Source organism: Arachis ipaensis, chromosome B2 (genome assembly GCF_059453495.1).
Source record: "Arachis ipaensis isolate K30076 ecotype BB chromosome B2, ASM5945349v1, whole genome shotgun sequence".
In the NCBI taxonomy this organism is placed as follows: Eukaryota; Viridiplantae; Streptophyta; class Magnoliopsida; order Fabales; family Fabaceae; genus Arachis; species Arachis ipaensis.
The window spans coordinates 64,067,115-64,085,993 of record NC_142437.1 but is presented as its reverse complement, the minus strand read 5'-3'; the positions used below and the strand labels follow the sequence as shown (position 1 = coordinate 64,085,993).

Sequence of the window (18,879 nt, the reverse complement as noted above, 5' to 3'; positions counted from 1 at the left end):
TTTTTGTTGAACTTGCTTGAAAGAATTTATTTTGGAACATGGTTTTGAGCTAAGAACACAAGCTTGTGAGATTTGAGCCTAATGGTGTGGTTACATCTTATAACCACTTATTTTCCTTCTTGCATGTAATCGTTCTCTTTCTATGATTGTAATCTTTGATTTGTTTGAATCTATATGTCCCATTATTCCTTGTATTCATGCATTTATATGATTGAGGCCATCATTTCATTAGCTCACTTATCCAAATAGCCTTACCTTTTACTCTCCTTTGTTAGCCGATTTTGAGCCTACGCTTAACCCACTTGTTCTTATTTTAGCACATTACAAGCCTTAAAGCGGAAAACAATGAATGTCCTTTATTTGGATCTTTGATTGGCTTAGGCTAGTGAGTGTGAGTGTCATCCAAGAGTGGGAAAACTTTGGGACATTGGTTGGGATAAAAGGGTGTTAGTGTTTTGTATTTTTATATTGGGGAATTGGTACATACTCATGTATTGATTAAATGTATAGACCTTATGCATTGATGTTCTCACTACTAGAAAAAGGGTTTTTTCGGACGAATTTTGAGACGAAATTGAAATAAATTTCGAACAAATTACAGACAAATTTTTTTTTTCAAACAAATTTGGGACGAATTTTTTTTGTCCCAAAAAGCCTTGTTGCTAATTTAAATTTTGTCTGAAATTTCGTCCGAAATTTTTTTCAGACAATTTTGTGACAGATTTCAAATAGGCATTTATCTACTAGATTTCTAACTATTATGATGTATTTTAGACGAATTTCAGACAGATTAGTCAACATAAAGACAACGTATTTCAGACAAATTTCAAACATAAAAATATTAATTTTTAGATAAATTTCAAACAAAAAATATACTTTATTTCAAACAAATTTCGAACGAATTTAGTCAAATATAACAAATTTTTTTCGAACAAATTTTAGACAAATCAAATATTTCTTTTCAATTAAATTTCAGACAAATTTAAATTAAAAGAACTTATGTATTTGAAACAAATTTCATACAAAACAAAAAAATATTTTCACACAAATTTTCTACAAATTTAATATAATATTTCAAATAATTTTCACACAAAATAATTTGCTATTTAATAGATAAATATTTTAGAAAATAAATTGTATTCGATCTTCTTTCTATATTAAGACCATCATAATCATTTTTTTCATATTACATCATCCAAATTCTAAACACATAATAAAATAATAAAAAATTAATTACCATAAAAGTGTTAAAAAAATATTTATTATTAAAATACTTTTGTCCATAAATGTAATAAAACTAAAATAAGAAAAAAAAATACTTAAACTAAAACAAAGAAAGCCTTTAAAAAGGTCATATATCATGAGTGAAATAAAATGTACTAACTAAATCACCTAAAAATTTCTTAATCTAAATCAGAAAAAATATATACTCCAAATATCAATCACTCATGTTATCATCACTAGAGCCTGTCCCAAGCTCATCTTCCGTAGGATCAGACAAGGTTGAAGGAAGTGGCAGATTCAACTTTTTATATAAAGCATGAATTGTCTTTTCAGTAGAACCAATTCTTTTCTGTTGAACTTTTAGTTGACGTCCTTGATCTTTTAACTTGTGCTCAGCATCTTTCAACTTAACCTTTTGCTCTTCATTGATAATTTCCTGCTCCTTTGCCTTTTCTTTCCACATGTGAAGTTCTTGCTCAATATTTAGATTGTCTTTGGATGTCTCTGAACAATTTCTGGAATCCAACTTTGAAGAGAGATCTAAACCAAAAGAACCTAAACCAAATGCAGCTTTCTTTTTTCCCTTTGTCACAACTTCATTCCAAACAGTATAATCATCTGGTATATCTAGGCCTTCCTTAGTTGCCTCAACATCTCCCTCATTATCCAAGGATAAAGCTACTTGAGAAAGTTCTGTCTTTCGCTTTTTGAATTCACCCTACAAAATCAATTCATGTTAATTGCAACTAAATATGCCATGAACAAATACTAACATATAGTGAAAATTAGCAATTGAAAAAAACAAAAAGAAGAACAAACTAGCATCACATACAATGACTTTCTCAGATCTTTCATCAATCCAACTTTTGTCTTTTTTGGTGTGGCATTTAGTATAAACCTCCTCCAGAGAAGGTTTTACTCCCGTAGCTTTCTCCTATAATATAACAGTTTTAATCGATAGGAAAGAAAAAAGAATAAGAAAACATTGCAAAAATAATAAGAACAAGACTATAAATAAACTATTTTTATCTTACCATTCTGCGTGCATGTTCACCCATAGATATGGAACCACCAGTATGCATAGAACTTCCAGCATTTGATGCTCGATTCACAGTATTTGCTGCTGACCAGTTCTTAAATTTCGAATCTGTAGCAAAATAATGTAATAGTTGACGCCAAACGGGTTCAGGAATATATTTTGGTACATGGTTAGGGTCTTTTGAATAATTGCGTCTCTCCTGATTCATCAATGATCTTAATCGATCACTCCCTTTAATCTCAAAAATTTGACGAATTCTTGCATTGTGTTGAGGTTCCCACATACAATTTTTCTATAAAAGAAAACAAACATATACATTGAATTACCCACTATGTATAATATCAAAATAACAAAAAAAATGATAATAAATACTTACCTTAAATTCAGTAAACCACAAATCTCGCATTTGCTCACTAGCATGTTTCCAGGAAGGGCAGAATTCTGAAAATTTGCTTTTAATGGCATTTGTTACATGACGAACAGCAGTACATGGATTAAACCTATAAGAAGTTCAAATAATGAGTAATTACACATGTATTCACAATAAAAACAATATAGAGAGAACGCTAAAACAGAAAACTGATTGTTGTACTTACTCATTGCCAAAAGGTTCTATTTTCAAGAGCCCTTCTTGAGTGACAAGTTCACCTTCTTGAGCAAGAGATCCATCGTGATGATTTTCATCCGATGAGTGAGCATGATGTAAATTTTGTTCATTATTAGGAGCATTATGAAATGATTGAGGTTGGATAGGTGAACAGTATGGTGATTCAGTTGGTGATGGTGATGGTGATGGTGTATGATCGGCATGGGAAGATAATAAATTTCTCTTGAATTTTTGTGGTGGCTGCGAAGAAGAGGGTGGCAATGCTGAAGGCTTTTTAGATACATGTGAAGGAACTGAAACTCGTGATTTTGTAGGTTTAGGGTGTGAAAGCTTAGGTTTGTGTGCACTAATCACCTCCTTATTAACAGATTTTTGTACTTTAATTGACAAGTGTTTTTTATTTTTTTTAGAACCTGACATCTAAAACAACAAAAGATTTACAAGATTAGTAAGACATTGCATCTAAATTTCAGTAACATGTACATCATCGAAAGAATTAAAAAAATAACAATGTAAAATAATACTTAGCTGCCAAAATAATCAATGAGGATGTAAAATAAAGTGCTACTATGTTTTAGTACTGAGTACTAATAAATATGTACACATGAGCATTTAAGAAGTTCATAGCAAGGATAATACTGTATTTGTGAAAGGAGCAGATTGTGTGAAAGGTAGAAACAGAAAATACTATAAATTAATTGATCACTATTCATGTTACTACTTAGGGTGTGTTTGGCAAACCCGTCTGAGAGGATAAAAGTGCGTTGAAGTTCTTTGAACGCTGCTTTTTTATCTTTGGTAATCTTTCTCCTCTAAACGCAGAAGTGATTTTGCAGCTTAAAAGCACGTTTACTAGAAGCAAAAAATTGTTGCTTCTGCGTTCACTTCAACGTGAGTTCACCTTTGATGATCATTATTGATTTTTTCCAAAAGAATTTTCATATTTGTTTCAAGTCATTTCAAATATTTTCAATTTTTAGTTTTTTTCAATAAATTAAATAAAAAATAAATCACAAATAATAATAAAAACATAATTAGTAACAAATTAGAATCCAAAATAATAAACAAAATAAGATTATATATTGAGAGTACTCATAAAAGGTACTAAAATATATTTTTTTATATGTTATTTTTAATTTAATAAATAAATATTAATTTTTATTAAAAAAATTATAACAAACTAAAATAGAATTTTATAAACAATATTATATAAAAAATATACTAAAAGAAGTATAAAACAAATTAAATATACCAAAAAATAATATTATAATTTAATATTATATTTTTTTAGTAATTAACTAATTATCTATCTAAAAGTGATTTTAACTAATATGATCCAAACAATTTCATTCTATCAAAATCAATTTTAGTATAGAATTGCCAAACATAAATCATACTGGCACAAACTCACTTCTATCTAAAATCAATTGTACAAAATCACTTCCATTCAAACTTCAGTTTGACCAACTCTAATCCAAACACACACTTAGTAATATCATTCTAACTCGATAATTTTCTCCTAGTTTTTCGTTACCAATTCTAACAAGGCAACAACATGGTTCATTTACAAGCACTCAATTCAACCAAAACAATAATCGCAACACAGACATACTCAAAGTAAATTCAACCATTAAACTATAATCACAATATTATCAACGACAATTATAATTCATAGTCACAAACCAAAGTCAATTACATCAAATAATCACATAATAAAACGCTAGGTGTTTTTGCAATAAAATTCCAGTCATAAATACCTTTTTACTCATTTCTTTATTAGAATGCATGATTATGCCGTAGTCTTCACTAAAATATGTGTGCGTGTAGCTTGTTACTGACTCCTGCTTTCCTAAAAAGAAGCCATAGGATACAATCAAAAGGTTATATATTATAAAAGCCATTTTAACAAACGGTTAGAAGAAAAATAAATGGAAGCAGAACGCGGAAGAAGTGGGGAAGTGGAACGTCGAAGAAGAACGGGCGCTTAAAATAATTTTTTATATCATTTTCAAAAATATCATTTCTATTAAAATGAAATAGATTTTTTGGGACAATGGTAATGGAGGCCAAACTGAATTCTTCAGAAATTTTAGAGTCCCTCAAGCATTGGCAAGGTACCATATACAACTAGGACACAAATTTAAGGGTCATGGAGATAAAATCCTTAGCTGTCGTAGAACCTTAATTCTTAGCTGTTTTGATACATCATATGCATCAGCTGTGGCGTTGGCAGAGAAAGCAAAGGTTCTGCTTCTAGCAAATATTGTTGGAGGTGCACAAAATATCACACCTGATATATTCCAAATTGAAAGAGAAGGATTTATGGATTATGGCTGGATTCAGCTTTGGTTATGTGATTCCGATGAGATCAAGTGGAGCTTTATACCATGGTGTGCCTCCTAGTGGCCTTTTTGAGAAGCTAGAGCATCGATATATAAGCAAATGTCCACTGAAAACGCGTCTCTTCACACCTGCGATTGCTCGAGGCCTGCAACAGTTGGAAAAGCTAGATATATTTTCATGTGATGAACTGAAGCATATACTTGAAGATGAGGAGATAAGTGGACAGGATCATAGGGTGATCTTCTCAAAATTGAAAAAACTTCATATTATGGGGTGCCAAATGCTAGAATATGTAATCCCAGTTACTTTTTCTCAAGGCCTTGTGCAATTGGAGTCTTTGGATATAGATTATTGTGGTGAGTTGAAATATGTGATTGGAGAATGCAGCTCAGATGGTGATACAAGTCATCAAAATGGAATCAACATTGAGTTTCCTGCACTTCAGGTGCTTCGACTTACTGATAATTGGAACATGATTGGCATTTTTCCCCAGTGTTACAGAGCAGCATGGCCATCTCTGCATAAGTTTTATTTGGAATATTGTCCAAAGCTTAAGATAATGTCCATTAATACTTTCAAGGCTAATGAATGCAAGGTGAGCAAAGTGATAAGGCCTAGTTAACTTGAAATTACTTTCCTTGTATATTATCCAAAACAAAAATTATAAAATAAAAAATTATAACAAACTAAAATTAGAATCCAAAACAATAAACTACCAATTACTTTCGTATCTTTAAGCAGTTAACTTTTACCTTTGACTTTATTTTGGTATAGATAAAATCAAAGTATCAAGGCAGAAGAGCAATGCTAGCAAGCGTAGTAATAGGAGGAACTTTAAAATCCCATCAGTTAAGTCAAAATTTGAGTCATCTATATATGAAGATGGGTGCATCTTCATAAATTTTATAAATGTTCTTTTCTTTCCACTTAGTGAACTGTATAGAGTCATCTATCTCAGTTCTGTTTTCAATTGCAATTCTTATCTCTAAGGCAACATGTTCTGCAAACATATCAAAAGTACAGCCCTACCAATACAATTTTATATGTTCAACCAAAATACCTAATGTTTTATATCTAACATAAAGCTTCCCTTAACAATCAAATTAACAATGAAGAAAGAAAATTATCAATGAACAAAGCTGAGAAAGAAACACTACTCACAAAAATTAGAACCTTGCAGAAGACGCACAAAAAAGAAGAGGAGGCACGAACAATCAAGCGAAGGGGTGGTGTCTGAGGCTGGCAGGGGCGCAGGTTCTGAGACCGGCGGAGGCAAACACATGCAGGAGGCTGGGCGGTTGTTCGCAAGTGAAGGCTGGTAACTGGGAGTGCGATTGATGATGGTGGAGGTGGTCTGAGGTGCGAGATTGGAGGTTGGAGTGGTGGATGTCTGAGACCTGAGACAGGAGGCAGAGCACGAGCGGCCAAGCACGAGCGGCAACGCACAGACAGAAGCAGAGCACGCAGAAGAATCGCGAAGCACGAGCGGCAACCACAGTCCGGAGGCAGAGCACGCAGGAGGAGGGAGAAGGAGATGAAGAACTGACCAGGAAACAGTGAAACCAAAAGAAAGTTCTGAAACAAGGTTTGGTTTTTGACAAGGTAACCTAAGTAGCTATAATACGAGGGACTGGGAGAAGGCACTCAAAAACTAATCCCCTGAAACTAAAAGAAGGCGGTTTTGATAAAAAAAAAAAACAAATTTTGGCGCAAAGTGAAATTTAATAAGTGGCATTGAAATAACTATGTATAACAAATTTTTTAAAATTAAAATTATATCTAATTTTTAATATCAAATTAAAAAAGATAAAATTACAACAAAAATATATTCAATAAGTTATAGAATAGAATATTGATATCTAAAAGATAGATATTTTAAAAAAAATATATCTAATAATAATTTTAAAATATTTAAATTAAATTATGTTCTTAAATTTTTGTTATATAATAATCTGAAAAGATAAATATTTAATAAAATTAATATTTGAAATTTTTGTTTTTTTTTATATTACTAGATAAGATAGATAGTCACCAAAAAAAAGATAAGATAGATAAGATGAGATAACTGCCTCGAATTATATAAGTCAGAGATTCTTTAGTTACATTCTTTATTTCACACACATATACTTTATAAATCCATCTTAATTTGAGCACTGGAATATCCTTGCTAGGTACATATCCAATCTAACAACTGTTTTAGCTCACAAATTTCCAATTCATTTCACAATCCGTACCAAAGATTTTTAGATAAGTAATTTTTTCTCCAATTTTTTTACATTATTTATATAATTTTATATTAATGTGCTAAAGAGTTCTCTTGAAAAAAATTATATAGAGGTAAATTTTTTTAATAACTATCATTATGTGATTTAATGTTCATTACTATGATTTTTTACTATTAAAAAGTTGTAATGTGCTTTTCCTCTTTCAAGAAGTTGTAATGTGCTTTTCCTCTTTCAACGTGCTTGCTAAACATATCCTAAGTGTGTGTTTGGATTTACGTTGAGCAAACTGGAGTTTGAATGGAATTGATTTTGTAGAATTGATTTTGGGTAGAAGTGAGTTTGTGCCAACATAATTTATGTGTGGCAATTTTTACTAAAATTGATTTTGATAAAATAAATATTGTTTGGATAATATTAGTTAAAATCACTTCTAGATAAATAATTAATTAATTACTAAAAAAATATAATATTAAATTATAGTATTATTTTTTAAGTATATTTAATCTTTTTTAATATTTTTTATATAGTATTTTTTTATAGTACTCTATTTTGGTATATTATAGTTTTTTATTGTTATAATAAAAATTAATATTTGTTTATGAAATTAAAAATAACATATAAAAATTGATAACTTTTTTAGTATTTTTTTATAGTAAAAATTAATATTTATTTATTAAATTAAAAATAATATATAAAATAACATATTTTAGTATTCTTTTTTAGTACTCTTAATAATCATATTTTTTTTATTATTTTAGGTTCTAATTTTTTACAAGTTATATTTTTATTATTATTTATAATTAATTTTAATTTTAATTTATCATTTTTAATAGGAACAATAATACATATTATAAAAAATTAAAATAGTAAACAATGTACAAAAATTAGAATAATTGTTTTAATATTCTCAGTATTTATTTAAAAAAAATTATGAAAAAATCAATAATAACTAGCAACAACCTAAATGTGTTTCACAAACACACTCTAAGTGTAGAAACTAGCAAGTTTTCAACTATAAATTATGTTAACACAAACTTACTTTTATTCAAAATTGATTTTATTCAAATTCCAGTTTGACAAATTACAATTCAAACACACACTTAAACATTTAACGGCTCTTTCAAGCTCATTTAGTGAAGGCTATAATTGTATATATTATGCCTTCTTGTCACCGTAAAAAACTATTTATATTTCATTTAATATAATATTAAGAATATTATTGAGATAACATTTTACTGAGAAAAAAAAAAAAGAAAACATTGTTTATATCTTTATATTTTTTCTTTTTACTATGTGATTTTTTTCCAAAAAATAACATTTGCACATTGTTAATAGCAATAATTCTATACGTATATTTTATATATGTCATTATTTTATTGAAAATATTTAATAACTATTTTTCATATTTATTTTGTAAATGATTATAAAAAGAGAATGTAATTGAGAGATTATATGTATAAATTATTTTATTGGGATACCAAAATTTATCATTTCTACTGTTTAATTTGAAAAATATTAGTCTTTTAATAGATAATATATTTTGCAAGCTTATTTTTATTCTAATTTTAGTATAAATTTTTTGTCACATTTTTAATTATATCAAATTTATGAAAAATAAATAAATATAATTAAGTTTTAAAAAAATACAACTTTTTTTTAGTACTTGGTTTATGCACTACTTTACGGTTAGAAGAAAAAGACTGAAGAGAGGCTAAAATTAATTTTTTTATATGTTAAAAATCAATTTATTTGCTGGATCGAAACACTACATTATAAATTAGTTTTGATAATATCATTGTCAATATTCTTTGTTAAGTTTTGATTTTTTTATCAATTTTTAATTAATTTTTCTTATTCATAGTATAGATAGTTTTTTTAGAATTTTTTTATGTTCACTGATGTATATTTATCAAAATATAATATTATAATTTTGTAACATGAAATTAATTATACTCATAGTTGATTATCTCATAAAAATATTATTTAAGTAATCTAATTTTTAATATACTTTATATGTAGATATGGAAATTCCAGAACAACGAAAGTGGATGTACAATAGAAATTTACCAAACCGAGGAGGATTACGACAGGAATTTGTCAATGGTGTTCGACATTTTATTGATACAGTTAAAAAACAACCTCAATTTGTACTCGAAGGTGGTGTACTTAGATGTCCTTGCAACAAACATAAAAATAAGATTTTTTTAACTCCGGATGAGGTTTCACTAGATTTATATAAATATGGTTTCATGCCAAGATACTGGTGTTGGGATTCACATGGAGAGAGTCCTTTGCACTTGAATGTAGATCATGATAATCAAGAAGGTACATGTTCTTCTCCGCATGCTAATGTGCCAATAAGAAATTCGTATGAATCTATGGTGGTCGATGCTGCTGGACCAGAATTGATGAGTCAATTTGAAGAACACATGGAGGAGCCTCCGAATGCAGAAGCTAAAAAATTTTATGATTTATTACAGTCTGCTCAGCGCCCATTATTTGAGGGATGTATGGATCATTCAGAATTATCAATGGCAGTTAAAATGTTGAGTATAAAAGCTAAAGGGAATGTATCTCAACAGATCTTTGATGATTTCGTGAAAGCTATGAAAGAAGTGATGCCGAAGGATAACTTACTTGTCTCCAGTTTTTATGAAGCAAAGAAGTTAGTATCAAAACTTGGCATGGAAAGCAATAAAATTGATTGTTGCATTAATGGTTGTATGCTGTATTACAAGGAGGATGATATACCAAGAAAGGAATGTAAATTTTGTCATTCTCCAAGGTACAAGATAGGTAAAAAGGGTAAATCAGTGCCTTTGAAACGAATGCACTATTTACCGCTTATACCTCGTTTAAGAAGACTTTATGCTTCAATGAACACAGCACCTCACATGCGATGGCATTTTGATCACGAGTTTAAAGGAGTTATTGAGCATCCATCGGATTCAAAAGCATGGAAGTATTTTGATAGAAAACATCCACAATTTTCTCAAGAACCACGCAATGTCAGACTAGGATTATGTGCTGATGGATTCACCCCTTTTGGTCAATCTGGTAAACAATATTCATGTTGGCCAATAATTGTCACTCCTTATAACCTGCCTCCTTCTATGTGCATGAAAACTCCTTACATGTTTTTATCCATGATTATCCCTGGTCCTCGTAATCCCAAAACTAGGATTGATGTATACCTGCAGCCCTTGATTGATGAGCTAAAACTACTATGGGAAGATGGCGTTTTAACTTATGATATTCATTCCAAGTCAAATTTTGTAATGCGAGCTGCATTGTTGTGGACTATTAATGATTTTCCTGCATATGGAATGTTATCTGGATGGATGACAGCAGGCAGGCTAGCATGCCCATACTGTATGGAACGAACAAAGGCATTCCAATTAAAAAATGGGGGAAAGCCATCATGGTTTGATTGCCACAGACAATTCTTGCCAGATAATCACATGTTTAGAAGAAACAAGGATGCATTCTATAAGAATAGAATTGAAAGATCAGAACCTCCGCCAAGATTGACTGGAGAGCAAATATGGGATATAGTTCAGAATTATGATAAGATAAGTGATGTTGAGCAACTTGAGATAGAAGGATATGGAAGTATGCATAATTGGACCAAAAGAAGCATATTTTGGGATTTGCCTTATTGGCGTCATAATTTAATCCGTCATAACCTTGATGTAATGCATATTGAGAAGAATGTATTTGATAATATATTCAATACTGTCATGGACATTAAAGAGAAGACTAAAGATAATGCAAAGGCTAGAATGGATCTGTCATTATACTGCAAGCGAAAAAGTTTAGAACTGCCAGTACAAAGTGGAGGTAAAATTATAAAACCCAAAGCAAACTACACATTTACCCTCCAGCAAAAGAGGGCAATATGTGAATGGGTGAAAGAGTTAAGGATGCCTGATGGATATGTTTCAAATTTAGGGAGATGTGTTGACATGAAAGAGGGCAAGTTATATGGAATGAAAAGTCATGATTGTCATATATTTATGGAACGTTTACTCCCAATCGCTTTTAGTTCATTGCCAGAGCAGATATGGAAGCCAATAACAGAGTTAAGTCAATTTTTTCGAGATTTATGCTCAACATCGTTACGAGAAGATGTTCTCAATAAGCTTGAAGAAAATATTCCAATTGTGCTATGCAAATTAGAACGTATTTTTCCTCCTGGATTTTTTGACTCAATGGAACATCTACCTATTCATTTGCCATTCGAAGCATTGCTCGGTGGTCCTGTGCAATATAGATGGATGTATCCTTTTGAGAGGTACCTTAGTCACACCTCTATATTTATTCTCAAATTTCTTTTTACTGTTTTATGAAGCCAATTATTTTTTATTTGATTTTTGTTATGAATTTTTTCATGATAGGTTTCTCCATCATCTTAAGAAAAAGGTCAAGAACAAAGCACATGTTGAAGGATCTATCGTTGAATCATACCTAATTGAGGAGATTTCTCACTTTTGTGAGTACTATTTTAACCAAACTAGCATCAACGCAAAGCAAAATGATGAAAGTGATGATTCAATTGAGCAAAATTTGTCTATTTTTAATTTGCCTGGTTGTTTGGCTGGTGAATGCAAAACTCGTTATTTAGATGACAAAGAATTCAGTGCAGCCATGAATCATATACTAATAAACTGTGATGAAATTAAGCCATATATTGAGTGAGTATTTATCTTCCTATATATATTCTTACTATTAATAATATTTTCTGATATTAATAATTTTAATTTATTTGAAATTTATGTACTATAGGATCTTTGTGGACTTCATACGCCAAGATCATATTACTTTAAGTGATGAACAAGTTGATCAATTTATTGAAGCGGATTTTGCAGAATGGTTTAAAAATTATGTAAGTCAACATGATTTGATAATCTTATTGTACACACATTTTTTGGTAGATGACATATTATATTCTAACTTATTGGTTCTTATTTAATACAGGTTCATGATCCTTTAAATAATGTGACAGATTCGAATATTCATTCTTTGGCATGGGGTCCTTTGAGAATTGTTAAATGTTGGCCTATCTACAAAGTCAATGGCTTCAAGTTTCACACAAGATCTCACTCGAGTGGAAAGTCAACTCAGAATTATGGAATATGTGTCAAAGGCACAGGTTATGGTGAATATGAAAATGACTTCTATGGCCAGCTTGATGAAATTATTCAAGTTGAGTATACTGGGCTACCACTAAAAAGAGTTGTACTATTTAAATGTGAATGGTTTGATCCCACGATCGGCAAAGGAACAAAAGTAAACAAAGAGTATGGAATCATACAGATTCGAAAGAATCGACGATATGTTAAATATGATCCGTTTATCATTGCACATAAAGCAATTCAAGTATATTTTGCACCTCATCCAATGAGCAACACCAGAGAAAAAGCAGAATGGTGGTTTATATTCAAGACTAAAGCAAGAGGTGAGATTGAGATTGAAACAACGGAGGATTTTGCATATCAAGAAGATGACACAAATCAATCTAACAATCATATCTCAAATGATATTGACATTATTGTTGATTTACTGGATACTAATAGTACAAGATATGAAGAAGAAGAAGAAGAAGAAGAAGAAGATAATGATGATGATGATGATGATGATGATGATGAGCTACTTGGGGATGAGGACGAAGACATGGATGAGGATGAGAACGAGGACGAGAACGACGACGACGAGAACAATGAGGATGAAGATCAAAATGAATAGTATGAAAAAGTCCACTAAGAAATGTATTTATTTGTATTTTTTTTAAATTTTTAATATACCTTAATGTTATGAAAAAGTATATGACTTTTTTATTTTACGTGATTTTTTTATTGTATTTTATTTTGACTATTTTTTAGAAGATTGGATATAATTTATTGAGAAAGTCTAGGGGCCAGCACTTTTATTAAAATTTGGCCAGCAATTTAACCATAATAAAAAATGAGTAATTCTCCACCATTAGATGTAATCTCACACCATTAAAAACACTACTGATGGCTACAAATCACAAAATTTGCTGGACCCCTAGCACTCCTCTAATTTATTTTTAAGATTTTTATATATGTAATTCTTTTAGATACACTTTATCTTAAATTTGTTAAAAAATTAAATTTTGAATGATTATAACGTAAATAATTAAAAGAATAAATTAAAAAATAATATGAGGTAACTAAAAAAAATCAAAATTAAATATAAGATGGTATATAACAATTTGTATAAGAAATTTAATATTAAATATAATAAAAATAAAAGAATAAAAAAATAAGAAAATAGAGTATATAAAAAAAAATAAGAAGATAGAGTCTCTCAAGTTTAACTAAAAAAAAGTCAAATATAATATACAATGATAGGAAAAAAAACTAATAAAAATATAGTCAATTTAGTTCTAAAATTTTGGAATGAATAAGTATATTTGTTAAATTTTTTTTATTTAGTACTGAGTAGTACTACCTGAATTAAAAGAGTTATGATGAATAATAGATTAATTTACTAGTATTTTATTTTAATGGTTGATCTATAATGATTCAATTAATTATTTTAAGATTGTAATTTATTTCATATTTGATATTATATAAAAATAAATTATTAACTTAATAAACAATTAAATAATCAAAAACATACATTTAATGAAAATATAATTTTATTTTTTAAAATATTAAAAAATATATTTAAAAAATAAACCAACTAAATTTCATGGTAGCCCCACCAGAAGTACCCATTTTGTTGGCGTCAGGCACAAAATGACTTCCCCACCAGAAGTTTCAATTGGCGTGCGCCCCTCCTGAGATGACGACTAAATTCATTTCGCGGGTGCTTTGCGAACAATGGCCTTGCGCATTTTTGTAAAGCTTTCTGCATGCGTATTATGGGAATTAATATATTTTATTTATTTATTTATATAAAAAAAGCCTGCATAAATAAGCGCTAACTATCTATTAATCCAATTTTTAAAAATATGTATAATAATAAATAAGATGTTAATTGGTATGATGATTATTTCATATTTTGATCAAGAGATTTTGGAATTGAAAGGTGCAAACAAAAACTGTACCTTTTTATAAGTTATATATAATTAAGGTTATTTTAGGAAAAGAAACTTTATTTTAGAATAGTAAAAATATTTAGGACAAATCATGGACTAATTTAAAATATAAATAATATTTTTATACTAAATTTTAAAAGTTTTCAATAAATATTTGAAATCTGTTTGAAAATTGATGAACTTTCAAACAAAATTTACAAATGATGCTATTTTCGTCCCAAATTTGTGGGAAAAATTTTGTCTACTTCCAAGGGTTAGTTATAGTAAAAGCATTTAAGACTAATTATAGACAAATTTGGGATAGAATTAATATTTTTCAAAATGCGTCCCAAATCCGTCTGAAGTTATTGCGCATATTCAGATGGAATACGGACGAATTATAGTTTTTGTCCAAAATTTGTTGCTAATCTGTATGAAAATTTTGGCGCCATCTAAAAAAAATTTGGCGCCAAAATTTGGGACAAAATTTAGACAAATTTAGGATAGAATATATTATTCAAATGTCTCCATTAAAAATTGTTCAACATTTGTCTCAAATTTGTCCGAAATGAAAAAGTCATTCAGACGGATTAAAATTCGTTTGAAATTTTCGTCCGAAAAAACCTTATTTCTAGTAGTGTCTTGTGTATAGTTTGAAAGAAAAAGAAAAAAATGAAAAGAAAAAGAAATAAAAGTGAAAAGGAAAAAAAAAAGAAAAGAAAAGAAAAAAATGTATATAGAAAGAAAAAAAAAAGAAGAGCAATAAAGGGGACAAAATGCCCCAAAATGAAGCTCAATAAGAATCAATGCATAAGTGTTGTGAAATGAAAAGAAAATGCATGAGTATGTGAAAAAGTGAGGAATGAGTAGTTAGATTAGTACTTAATTGTATAGGTCATTATATAGGTTAGGTGGGAAAGTTTAAGTTAATCAAAGATTCAAATCCTAAGTCCACTAGCCATATATGATCCTACCTTGACCCTAGCCCCATTACAACCTAAAGAAAAGACCTCATGATACATGTATGCATGCATTGAATAATTGTCGATTGTTAGAAGAAAAACAAATCTTGGAAAGCATGATTAGGGGAGAATTTAGAGAATCAACCCCAAACACCGAGCGACTAGAGTGCAAACACTTCCGGTGAGGGTTCGATGCTCAATTCCTTGATTCCCGGCTTTCGCGAGCGTTCTTCTTGCAAGTCTATTTGAACTTTAATTTTTATATTTGAATTGGTAGGATTCATGAATCGTTATATGATCTTGACCCTACTTGTGCATGAATGACTTGGAGGATTGATTTATTTTTAACCAAGTAGGGACAACCATTTTGCATCTAGTTGCATTCATGTAGATAGGATGCATATAGGTAGGTTACATTGAATAAATGTTGATGCCCTTTGCTTTCTCTTGGCTTAAGCATGAGGACATGCTTGGTTTAAGTGTGGGGAGGTTGACAAACCCCAATTTGACGGTTTATCTTGTATTGAATTTAGGGGATTTTATCACCTTTTACCCACATTTATTCAATGAAATAGCATGGTTTTTGTATATTCTCCTTTAATTGTGCTTAAGAGTGAAAACATGCTTTTTAGGTCTTAAAATAGCTAAATTTAATTCTCCTTGATTCCATTAGATGCCTTGATATGTTTGCTAAGTGATTTCAGATTTAGAAGGCAAAGATTGGATCAAGAGAATGAAGAAAGAAGCATGAAAATGTGGAGAACTCATGAAGAAATGAAAGAACCGGAAAGCTGTCAAGCCGACCTCTTTGCACTTAAACGACCATAACTTGAGCTACAGAGGTCCAATTGATGCGGTTCCAGTTGGGTTGGAAAGCTAACATCCGGGGCTTCGAAACAATATAAGATTTGCCATATTTGCTACACGTATGGTGGCGCGCACGCGCAAAGTACGCGCACATGCCGTTGCTGCCACCTAGTTCACTTAAAGCAAAACGTGGCCAGCGATTTTAGAAGCCTTGTGGGCCCAATCCAACTCATTTCTGATGCTATTTAAGCCAAGGATTGAAGGGAAATCAAGATACTTTTCATACTTTACTTTTACTTTTAATCATTAGTCATAGTTTAGTTTTAGAAGTAGTTAGAGTTAGAGAGAGAAGCTCTCTCTTCTCTCTAGAATTAGGATTAGGAATTAGGGTTAGATTAGGATCTCATAGTTCTAGGTTTAATTCAAGTCTCCTTCTACTTCTACCTTCAATTGATGATTGCTACACTTTGGTTCTTCTCTCTATCCCTATTCTCTTGTTGTAATTTCTCTTATTTTGTTTCTAGGTTTTGTAATCATGATACTCTTGTTCTCTTTATTTTCTTTCAATAATGCAATTTGAGGTAATTCATGATAATTGTGATTTCCTTGATTGTTGTTGTTAGTTCCTCACATTCAATTGTAGTTAGAATTCATTCTTGTTGTGATTGACTATACTCTTCTTTTGTGCCTTCCAAGTGTTTGATTAAATGCTTGGAAGAATTTTAGACTAGAATTTTATGTTCTTGGCTTGAGAAGGTAACTTAGGATTTCTTGAGTCACTAGTGTCCAATTGATTGATAGTTGATAGCCATTAACTCTAGCCTTCATTAATCCAATTAGTGGAAAGCTAGGACTTACGGACTAAGATTGATATAACTCACTTGACTTTCCTTTGTTAATCGATTTAAGGATGACTAAGTGGGATTAATCCTTGCAACTACCATACTTGTGGCTAGTGATAATGATGAAGACCCTTGACAACCAAACCTTGCCAAGACCATTTTGTGAATAAAGTTTTCCTACCATTTATTATTCACATTCCTCATCCAAAACCCCAAAATAAACAAGTCCATAACCAATAACAAGAACACTACCCTGCAAGTCCTTTGAGAGACGACCCGAGGTTTAAATACTTCGGTTTATAGATTTTAGGGGTTTGTACTTGTGACAAACAAATTTTTGCATGAAAGGATTAGTGATTGGTTTAGAAACTATACTTGCAACGAGAATTCATTTGTGAAATTCTAAACCGTCAAAAATCCAATCGTCAGCGAGCAGAAAAATACATCAACATGGAAGAGAACACTCGGCTGGGAGAAACCTCAAAATCTGGGGCCTCTTACCGAGACAAAGACAAGGACTCCAAAAGGAAAGAAGATCGACATGGTGATAAAATCAAAAAATACCACAACTACACTCCTCTCAAAGCATCCCTGGTCGACGTGTACAAAGAAGTCTGCCATACAGAAAAAATCCACCCAGCACGGCCACTCAAAGGCAAAAGGGGAGGAGGAAACCGGAAGGAATATTGTGAATACCATCGAATTTGAGGGCACTCTACCAACGAGTGCTTCGACTTGAAAAATATCATAGAAAAATTGGTAAGAGAAGGAAAATTAGATCGATTTCTGGCCACCCGGGATGATGACCAAAGAAAAAGACGGAGAGACGAAGATGATGGACGAGCTGAACGGTCACCTCGGACACCAGAAAGACACGTCCACATGATACACGGCGGATTCGTAGGAGGTGGGATCACCAAATCGTCTCGAAAGAGATATCTCAAAGAAGTATATCATGTTGAGGGAAAAGAGGAAGCACCCGACATCCCGGCGATAACATTTACTAAAGAGGACGCATCCGGCATCATCTCGGGACACGACGATCCCATGGTCATCACTATTATACTGGCAAACGCCAATCTACACCGCACACTAGTAGACCAAGGGAGTTCTGCCGACATCTTATTCAAAACGGCCTTCGATAAGCTCGGCTTAGACGAAAAGGAACTTAGAGCATACCCGAACAATCTGTTTGGACTAGGAGACACTCCGATACAACCGCTGGGATATGTATCGCTACACACTACTTTTGGAAAAGGGAACCAATCTAGGACCCTCAAAATAGACTACATTGTGGTCGACGTAAGTTCAGCCTACAATGCTCTCTTAGGTCGGACAACACTCAATCAACTCGGCGCAATAGTCTCAACTCCGCATCTATGCATGAAATTCCCAACTAAAGAGTGGATAGCCATGATAAAAGCAGATCAAAAGATGGCACGTCGTTGTTATAACGAAAGCTTAAACCTCAAAGGCAGAGGAGAAGAGTTTCATACAATTGAGCTTGGCGGAGCTCAGCGTCGAGAAGAACTCCATCCGCACCCAGAAGGTGAGGTAGAGAAGGTTCAGATTGGAGACACCTCGGACAAAACGACTAATATCGGCACGGTCCTAAGAGGAGACTCAAAAGAATTACTGATACAATTCTTACGAGATAATGTCGACCTCTTCGCTTGGAAAGCCGCAGACATGCCAGGCATAGACCCTAAGCTAATGTGCCATAAGTTGGCGGTCTATCCAGGATCTCGGCCGGTGCAGCAGAAGCGAAGAAAACTCGGACCAGAA

The 18,879-nt window shown here is 31.4% G+C and overlaps 3 protein-coding genes across 4 annotated transcripts; 2 read left to right on the top strand and 1 right to left on the bottom strand.

Moving 5' to 3' along the window:
- Positions 1 to 1,438: 1,438 nt before the first annotated feature.
- On the bottom strand, positions 1,439 to 2,546 carry LOC110264371 (uncharacterized). The gene is made up of 3 exons (XM_088504429.1): positions 2,259 to 2,546; positions 2,057 to 2,158; positions 1,439 to 1,942 (listed from the first exon to the last, which is right to left on the bottom strand). The coding sequence occupies exons 1-3, from the start codon at positions 2,544 to 2,546 to the stop codon at positions 1,439 to 1,441; spliced, it is 894 nt and encodes a 297-aa protein (XP_088360555.1).
- A 2,653-nt stretch (positions 2,547 to 5,199) lies between these two features.
- LOC148574155 (uncharacterized) lies at positions 5,200 to 5,835 on the top strand. Its single transcript, XM_088505861.1, has one exon. It carries the CDS (start codon positions 5,200 to 5,202, stop codon positions 5,833 to 5,835), a length of 636 nt encoding a protein of 211 aa, XP_088361987.1.
- Positions 5,836 to 9,459: 3,624 nt separating this feature from the next.
- Positions 9,460 to 13,183, top strand: LOC148574154 (uncharacterized). Of its 2 annotated transcripts, XM_088505471.1 has the most exons (5): positions 9,460 to 11,732; positions 11,836 to 11,930; positions 12,063 to 12,132; positions 12,224 to 12,323; positions 12,416 to 13,183. In XM_088505471.1, the coding sequence occupies exons 1-5, from the start codon at positions 9,460 to 9,462 to the stop codon at positions 13,181 to 13,183; spliced, it is 3,306 nt and encodes a 1,101-aa protein (XP_088361597.1). The 2 variants fall into 2 exon arrangements, with proteins under 2 accessions (XP_088361597.1, XP_088361596.1); XM_088505470.1 differs by having other exon boundaries at positions 11,836 to 12,132.
- The last annotated feature ends 5,696 nt before the right edge of the window (positions 13,184 to 18,879 follow it).